Here is an 8,884-nt window from a genome sequence, read left to right as displayed (position 1 = left end):
CGTCAAATCAGATCTGACTGGTACAGGAGGAGATTGTTCCTCCTTCTCCAGCAGAGCATCTGGTGGATTCGAACCGTGCATCTCTGAGATTGCAGTTGCAGCTTCTTGCCACTAGGCCACCAGAGCTCGCCCTGTCCTCTTCTTGCTCACTGGCTGCTCTCCAGGGTCTTCAGGGACTGACTTGGGGGAGTTGATTAAGCATCTCTGGGTGGACTTGACCATCCACCCTTTTGGTTTGCAGCCACACGCTTTAATGGTTGGCAGCCCCCAGGGACTTCACACTAAGAAGCTTGACTTTTCAATGTGTGTAAGCTGGTGGTTCATTACATGTTGGGATGCTAGGCACAAGGTTGTTGGTGCAAATCCATGAGCTGCTCGTGGAAGAAAGACTAGGCTGTCTCCTCCGTGAAGACGTCTATTCTGTAGGAGGGTTACCATGAATCAGGAGAGACTCAACAGTAGTTAAGTCTTGTTTGTTTTATAACATGCAGACTGCAGACAGTCAGCGAGATGACTTCATGTATGTATACGTCTATGCTGCTGTCTCGCTCAAATACACAGCGCTCCCACCAGCGCCCCCTGTAGGTCATGGCCAGGAGTTTACTGCCAACCCAAAGATGCTGTCTGAATCCACCCCTCAGGAGAAAGATGGGTGATCTCCTCTCATGCAATTTACAGCCTCTGAAAGCTCATTGTAGGGTCAGCTGTGAGGCAGTTCAGCCTTGATGGCATAGAACAACAGCAAGAGAAGTAACTGAGGTCCAGACTTTCAGCCCCATACATTAGTTAGCTTTCAACCTCATGTAAATGGAATCCTATGATTCTCTGGCTTTTTCACACAGTGTGACACCTGTCGCTCACCCATGGAGGCGGGCATTTCTGTGGTGTCACTTTTATTTCAGTTCACCCACCACCTGATACTGGAGGTGGCTCCAGCTTTTGGCTATTATGAATAACGCTTCTGTGAACATATTTCTACCTGGTGTTTTTGGTGGACATAAATCCTATTTCTCTTGGGTATTAACCTAGGAGTGGGATTACTGCGCTGGGTGGCTGTTTCATTTTAATGCCAGTTTGCTGTTGAGTTGATTCAGGCTCACGTTGTCAGGCTCTGTGGGTGTCAGCGTAACACTATGTTCTGCAGGGTTTTCAATGGCTGATTTTTCTGGACACAATCACCAGCCCTTTCTTCCGAGGTGCTCTGAGTGGTTTTGAACTGCTAATCTTTCTGTCAGCAGTGCCTTAACCACACAGAAACTCTCTGACTTGGATGGAAACTGCCCAAGTGTTTCTATCTCAGGAACGTCTGAACAGGGCAGGGTGTGGAGGAGTGTTTGTGTGGAGAGGTGGGCTGGTGGAGGGGTGGCTGGAGAGGATGTGGAGGTTGGGCAGGGAAGAGGCAGAGAGAATGGGCCTCTGATGCTGGGACGCATCTCCCACAGGCCGCCTGATCTTTGACAACCTGAAGAAGTCCATCGCCTACACCCTGACCAGCAACATTCCCGAGATCACACCTTTCCTGCTTTTCATCATGGCCAACATCCCCCTGCCCCTGGGCACCATCACCATCCTGTGCATCGACCTGGGCACTGATATGGTGAGCTGCGACCATGCCCGGGCTCCAGGAGGGTGGGGAGGGGTGGGGAGGGGTGGGGAGGGGTGGGGAGGGGTGGGCCCTCCCCCCCTGCTGGGCCCTCCCCCTGCTGGGCCCTCCCCCTGCTGGGCCCTCCCCCTGCTCGGCTCACCTGGTCTCTCCTGCCCAGGTCCCCGCCATCTCACTGGCCTATGAGGCTGCTGAGAGTGACATCATGAAGAGACAGCCCAGGAACCCACGGACTGACAAGCTGGTCAATGAGAGGCTCATCAGCATGGCCTACGGACAGATCGGTGAGAGCTTTAGCCCCCTGTTGTTGGGTTCTGTCGAGTCAGCTCCAACTCACAGAGACCCTGTGTACCACGTCCTGAGTCAGCCTCACAACCTCTGCTCATTGTTGCCATTGCTGTGTCAATGCATCTCCTTGAGGATGAGGTGGATGGATCTCCCTGAGATCCACCTCCTTCCCTGGCTTCTAGTTTCTCAAGTATGGTATCTTTTTCCAAGGACTGCCCCCCCCTTTTTTTTATTTTCTCTGTGCGTGTACCGTCAAATTGGATCTGCCTGGTACAGGAGGAAATGGCCCCTCCTTCTCCAGCAAAGTATCTGGTGGATTCGAACCACATGTCTCTGGGATTGCAGTGCAGCTTCTTGCCACTAGGCCACCAGAGCTCCCCCAAGACTGGCCCCTTTTGAAAGAACAGCAATACCACAAGTGGGTGGCTTTGAAGAACAGACATTGCTTTTCTCACAGTTCAGGAGGCTAGAAGTCAGTCCTAGAGGAAGCCTCTGTCTCTGTCACTTCAGGGGGGTAACCCTTATCTCTTTCAGCTTCTATTCCTCAAATCCTTGGTGATCTTCAAGTGAGATCTCTCTTCTGCTGTCTGTGCTCCCTTGTCTCTGTGTCAGTGCTGCATATTATAGGAGCAGCGCTAGGTTCAAGCCTTAGGCTTCATTTATATAACAGGGAGAAATCCTATTTCTAATTGAGATTGTATCCGCAGGTATGTTGTTGTTCTTAGGGGCCATCAAATCAACTCCGACTCATAGCACCCCTATGAAGAACAGATATGAGCCTCACCCTACCTTGCACCGCCCTTACCCAAGTCCTTTGCGGTGGTCACTGTGCCAATCCATTTCATTGAGGGTCTTTCTCTCTTTCTCGGACTCTAACTTTCCCAGCATGATGACTCTTTGCAACAACTGATTCCTCCTGAAAATATGCCCAAAGTAAGCGTAGGAATAAGTGTTAGGATTCCAACGCTTATGTGGAGGATGCAATTAAATCCATAACACTGAGGGGCAGGGACCCTGTCCCCATTGACAGCGTTCTTGTCTGCCTGGCTTATGACTCACGTCTGGCTTATTGCTGCAATCCCCAGGATGCATGGTTCGAATCCACCAGATGCTCCACTGGAGAAGGAGGGGCAATCTCCTCCTGTGTCGGTTGGATTTGATTCGATGGTATACAACAAGAAAAACAAAACCAAACCCAAACAAACAAACAAAAGTTAGTCATGTCTGGCTTATGGCTCATGGTCCAATAAGACTCGGCAGTGGAGGTTTGAGAGGAGTTGCAGCTGACCTGCAGGTGGGTGGTCACCAGGCGGGACCACCATGGGCAGGCACAGACCTGGGGATGGACAAAGGGTGGGGCCACCATAGGCAAGGACAGACCTGGGGATGGACAAAGGGTGGGGCCACCGTAGGCAAGGACAGACACGGGGATGGAAGAGGTCCTCTTGCTTGTTTTTGGAGATCATGTAGAATGTTAAGTGGAGTAAGTTTCAGAGCCCGCTGCCCGTGGAGGTGGCTCCATGATGAGAAGGACAAGATCAGAGACCAGCCAGGAGCCCTCTGAGGACAGGGTGGCCCCCATCTCTCCTCACCTCCTCTCTCCATGGCGCTGGAGGTGATGATGTGTCCTAGAGGTAGTGAGCTCCCTGTCGCTGAGAGTATCCCAACAACTGGAGGCTTTGTGACTGTGACCGCGGTTTGGAGGTCAAGCCTGGGTTAGGAGAGTGTCAGATCTGCCCAGGTGGTCCCCAGGATTTTGCAATGTTCTCAGACGGCCCAAGTCAGGGCGTCTCCAGGTTACCTATCTATCCGGAGAGAACCTCACACTGAGGTCTCTGTCTCAGGGGGCTCATCTCAGGTGTTTACCACTAGGTAGCATTTTCAGGTAACCTTCTGGGAGCCCATCTGTCTCAAGCAAGAAGACTGAAGTGGCCCACCCCCCTCAAGAGACCTCAGAAGTGGTGGGCCAGCTGCCTCATCCCCCCGAGCTCTCCCCTCCTCAGCTCCTTTCTCTCCTCCCTCAAGGAATGATCCAGGCGCTTGGAGGCTTCTTCTCCTACTTTGTGATCCTGGCAGAAAATGGCTTCTTACCTGGCAACCTGGTGGGTATTCGGCTGAATTGGGATGACCGCACCGTCAATGACCTGGAGGACAGCTACGGACAGCAGTGGGTGAGTGTGGCTGAGGACCTGCGGCTGCAAAGGAGTCAGGGCTAGAAGAAGAGCCTGGGGTCAAACTGGCCCAGTTATACACCTGCTGCCTCTGCTCCAGGGACAGCACCAAAGCCCACACAGACCTCATGTGCCTCCACCCAGGCTTTCTGTCCCTGCCAGGCCTTCTCTTCCATCTTCCCTGCCTCTCTCTTCTCTACCCATCCTGTCCCTTCAAAGCCTGTCTGATGTCCGTCCTCCTCACAGCCCCAGCCACACAGCGATAATGGTCTGTTACAGACTTTCTATCTCCTGACATCCCACTGGCCTGTGAGCTCCCAAAGGGGGCACATCTGAGGCCATGGGAGACCGTCTATATAAAGAAGCCCCACTTAGAGTAAAATGAAGGTTCAGAGGTGGGGTGAGGTGGGGTGGGGAGGAGAGACTGTTAGAGGTTTCAGGGTTTCTGATTGAGAGAAGGTTCTCAGTGATAATGGGTTCACCAGGCCATGAATGTGCTCAGTGATGTTCTGTATTACGTTTGACCGTGAGTCCTTTGGTGGTGCAAGTGGTTACACGTCTAGCTGCTAAATGGAAGAAGGGTTACAGGTTCAAATTCACCCAGAGGTAATAGAAGAGAAGATAGTCCTTGAAAATTCAGCAGAGCAATTCTGCTCTGACACACGGAGCTCTGAGAGTCAGAATCAACCCAGGACAAGGGCTCTGCTGCCTCGGAGACACACCAAGGAATGTCAGGAGAGAGTGGAGCCTGTGCTCAGGGAAGCCCAGGGTCAGTCAGAGAGGAAGAGGTTCAGGAGAAACATTGAGGCAGTGGCTGAAACACGTGGAGCGTCTGGCAAGATCTGTTCTGTTGGACGTGGGGCTGCCACGTCCCAATTAACTCGATGGCACCTAACAAAGTGTGAGAGAGAAAAATGTCCCAGAAGAAGGAAAGAAAGGACAAAGAGGAGGTCCTACTTTGCCCTGGACCCCCGGGGTGGGGAGGGGTGGGCAGAGGCATCTGGGGGTGCTGTGGGGGTGGACAGGCCAGGCTGACCACTGACGACGGCTGGGTCTGTCTTGCAGACATACGAGCAGAGGAAAGTGGTGGAGTTCACGTGCCACACGGCCTTCTTCGTGAGCATCGTGGTGGTGCAGTGGGCTGACCTCATCATCTGCAAGACCAGAAGGAACTCCGTCTTCCAGCAGGGCATGAAGTGAGCGCGAGCGCGGGTGGTGGCTGGCCCCTCTGCGTCCCAACACTGTGCTTCTGCCGCTCTCTGCCCAGGCGTGTGCGCGCATGCGCGTGGAGGGAAGCGCGTGGTAGTCTCTCTTTACGGGGTTCTGGTGGCCGAGTGGTAAGCAGTTGTGCTGCCAACTCAAACGCACTTGGTTCGGATCCAGTAGCTTCTCCGAGAGAGAATAATAGGCAGTCTCCTCCCGTGCGATTTTTCTGCCTCTGAAAACCCACTGGCGGGTCAGCTATGGGTCAGCATTGACTCGATGGTGTACAAAGCCTCCACCATGCTTCACCGTGTTTCCCCTGAAGGTTTTACCCAGCAGTTCAGGTTGTCTCATGGCATTGCTTAACTTCTGGCGCAGTTCGGGGACATTCTTGCAATGGCCCTTTGGGGTGTCTTCTTGTCTGCTCTCTCTTTTGATCCCGCTGCCCCTGCACTGGTGGTGCAGTGGTTAAGAGTCAGCTGCTAACAGAAAGGTCAGTGGTTCAAAGCTGCTTCTAGGGAGAAAGAGGCCGCAGTCTGCTTCTGGAGATTCTCAGTCAGGGACACGCTGCGGGCAGTTAGTTCTACTTTGCTCTACAAGATGAGGATCACCTCGGCAGTGGGGGTTTAGATTCTCCCCTCTATCCTTCTGCATCTCTGCGTTCTTCTGTCCCCCCACATGCTTTGTGCCTGTCTCTTCTGTGTTTACCTCTCTCTCTCTCTTTGGTGGCCTAGTGGGTAATGAGTTGCACTGCCAACCCAGAGTAAGCAGTTCAAATCCACCAATTACTCCATAAGAGAAAGACGGGTGGTCTCCTCTCGTGTGATTTACTCCCTCTGAAAACCCACTGTCTCCAGCTATCAGTCTGGTTTGACACAAAGGCACACAACAACGTCTCTCACTGTCGCTGTCTCTGCATTGCTCTGTGTGTGTGTCTCTCTGTCTTGGTGCTGGATTTCTGTGGGAAGGGGCAATGCCGGATGGGGTCCATGGTGCTCAGAGCTGCCCCCCTCCCCATGCCTCCAGGAACAAGATTCTGATCTTCGGGCTGTTTGAGGAAACGGCCCTGGCCGCCTTCCTGTCCTACTGCCCTGGCATGGATGTGGCCCTCCGCATGTACCCTCTCAAGTGAGTGACCCCAGACCTTCACTGACCCCCTGGAAACCTTGTGCTTGGGTCAGCCTCCACTGTCCTCCTCTCCAGAGCCCCCTGCCAAGCTTTCCCTGTGGGGCGTCCTCACAGCCGGGCCTGCCTGCACCAGGCTCGGCTATGGGACGCAGGCACCCAGTCACCTCTTGATCCTACATCCCCAAGCTCAGATACCCTTGAACCTCCACTGGGGCGTCGACCCCAGGCACCGTCACTCATCTTCCAGGGGGTCCTGGGGAAGTTTGCACAAGGTGACACTGCACTGGGTGCCCACACTGACGCTCTCACTCTCCTCTCTCTGCAGGCCTAGCTGGTGGTTCTGTGCCTTCCCCTATAGTTTCCTCATCTTCGTCTACGACGAAATCCGCAAACTCATCTTGCGCAGGAACCCTGGGGGTAAGGGGGCTCAGGGGGTAGCTGTGGAAGGCTTGGGGGGGCAGGGGCAGGGCAGCGGGAGGAGAGGGCTGGGGACAAGCACTGTCTGGAGCGACTTGGGTGATGCTAACCTCACTGTCTCCCCTCCCTCCATCCTGCATCTCCTCCATCCTCTTCTGTCCTCTGCGCCTCCTCTTCTCTGTCTCTCTGTCTCTGTCATCCTTTTTGTCTCTCCAGGTTGGGTGGAGAAAGAAACCTACTACTGACCTCTTTCCTGCCACATCGCCGTCTCTCCTCTGGCCCCCCTGCCCAGGACAGCCCTGTCCAGTCCCCACCATTTTGTATTCTGGGGAAAGGGGCCCTCTCTCCCGAGGCCCCACCTTGGCCCCCACCCCTCCAGTGGTCTCCGGCCTCTTTCCCTCTCTCCTCTCTGGCTGGCTTCTCTCCCCTGCCCTTGCCTCTCTCTCCTGTCTCTCCCTCTCTCTCTCCTGTGTCTCTGTTTTTCTCTGTTCCTGTCTATTTATCCCCATCTCCTGGTCCCTCCATCCCTCCCTTCCCTCCCAGCCCCTTCCCAGGGCTCTTTTTTACTCCCCTCACCCCTTGGCTAATGCCATCTTGGATTCTGGACCATTATCAAATATACCAGTGGGCAGAGAGAAACCGTATACCATGTTGTGTTTGCTTTCTGCTTTGAGCGTGTGGGTGGGACAGTGGGTGGAGGAGCGTCCTGGTGCCAACATGATGCTGGGTGAGTCACAAAACCCCTGGAACTGAGCGCGGTCTGATTGGTTGTGAGCGGTGGGAAAAAAAAATCTGAGTGATCAGACTGTGGAGGTTTCGAGTAAGACGAGCTTCAGTTTGTTACGGGATAGTGGGGAGAGGAGGGAATTCAGACGGGAGTATTGAACTCAGGGTCCTCTGTTTCTAGAGGAGAGCAGGGGGTGGGGGAGATGGTGATCATGATGATGATGGCTCAACTCCCATGAATTGCCCTGTTCTCTTCCAATCACAGTTAGCCCTTTGTAAAAGGATCAAGGTCAGTATGGGGATGGCCATCTCTGACCTCCACTAATTCCACAAGGAAAGCAGTTCACAACAAAAGCATCCGCAGCAGCACATACCAATTCCCATGAAGTCACATAACCTCCATGCTCCCACACCTCTTTCTACTCATCCCAACACCAATCTCACTGCTCTACTGCATCCAAAAATCTGTTGCAATTATTCACAGACCACACAGGCCATATCAAAGAGGTCAAAGGGCTATGACTCGTGTGGTCACAAGATACAACCACTCAGGACAGCTTCTGAAGTGTGCTCACAGGCACCTGAGGCTTCAACCGTGTGGCTTTAGGCAAGTGTTACAAAGCTCTTAGTCCTTCCAATTATGGCTCTCCCATCAGTCCACCAACAAACTTGAGCAAAGGCTCATAGCTCTGGTTCCCTGGGACCGCAGTCCCAAAGTGAGCTTTGTCTCAGGTCAGGTCTCTCCTTCTCTGCTGCAACTGTTTTTGCTCCTGTAGGTCTGGTGGGCCCAAGAATCTCTGGCCCTGAAGGCCTTGAACTCCTGCTGCTTCTTTTTTGGTGGTGAGATTCTCGAAATCCGCCACTAAATCTGCTTGTTTTAGTGGCCAGACAAGGCAGTCCCCTTGTGGATAGGATAATATGCCCTATTTGCACATTCCCTCCCACCCACATGGCAAAGTAATAACTAATGGCTGGGAAAGCCATTTAAACATTAAATCCTTAAAACCACACCCATACAGAATGTGAAGCTCAGAAGGAGAAAGTGACTTGTTCAAACAGGAAGAGGAAATGCTGGGATTTGAAGCCAGACTGTCCAAATGCTATGCCGTTCTAGTCCTCCTGTTTGTGATGTATTTGAGTTATGGTGAGTTGGACGTACCAGCATCCTTTTTCAGGGGGTACATTTTGTCATTGGTGCTACAGTCTGTTGAGAGCGGTGCTGCTAACCCAGAGGCTGGGCGCCTCTGGCCGTTTCTTTTCTTTTTCTATAATTATATTTTATTAATTTTCATAAACATTTACAGAGATTTTGGGTTTCCATTCATTCATTGTTGCACTATTCTCTCTA

The 8,884-nt window shown here is 52.8% G+C and overlaps 1 protein-coding gene across 3 annotated transcripts in view; it reads left to right on the top strand.

Annotated features, from left to right (window-relative positions):
* The window catches only part of ATP1A3 (ATPase, Na+/K+ transporting, alpha 3 polypeptide), a 41,416-nt gene extending 34,215 nt beyond the window's left edge, over nt 1-7,201 (top strand). Inside the window, exons 17-23 of one of the 3 annotated variants that reach the window (XM_006900928.1) lie at nt 1,443-1,597; nt 1,764-1,887; nt 3,917-4,062; nt 5,128-5,258; nt 6,292-6,393; nt 6,719-6,810; nt 7,027-7,201. In XM_006900928.1, the coding sequence (XP_006900990.1) occupies nt 1,443-1,597; nt 1,764-1,887; nt 3,917-4,062; nt 5,128-5,258; nt 6,292-6,393; nt 6,719-6,810; nt 7,027-7,055 (779 nt within the window). In that variant the 3' untranslated portion in view covers nt 7,056-7,201. The remainder of the gene's footprint in view (nt 1-1,442; nt 1,598-1,763; nt 1,888-3,916; nt 4,063-5,127; nt 5,259-6,291; nt 6,394-6,718; nt 6,811-7,026) is intronic. The other 2 variants (XM_006900929.1, XM_006900930.1) reach the window with 2 other exon arrangements.
* Nucleotides 7,202-8,884: the final 1,683 nt, after the last annotated feature.

Source organism: Elephantulus edwardii, unplaced genomic scaffold (assembly GCF_000299155.1).
Source record: "Elephantulus edwardii isolate Elephantulus edwardi_28Jun2011 unplaced genomic scaffold, EleEdw1.0 scaffold00302, whole genome shotgun sequence".
Classification (NCBI taxonomy): Eukaryota; Metazoa; Chordata; class Mammalia; order Macroscelidea; family Macroscelididae; genus Elephantulus; species Elephantulus edwardii.
This window is presented reverse-complemented; position numbering and strand designations above follow the sequence as displayed.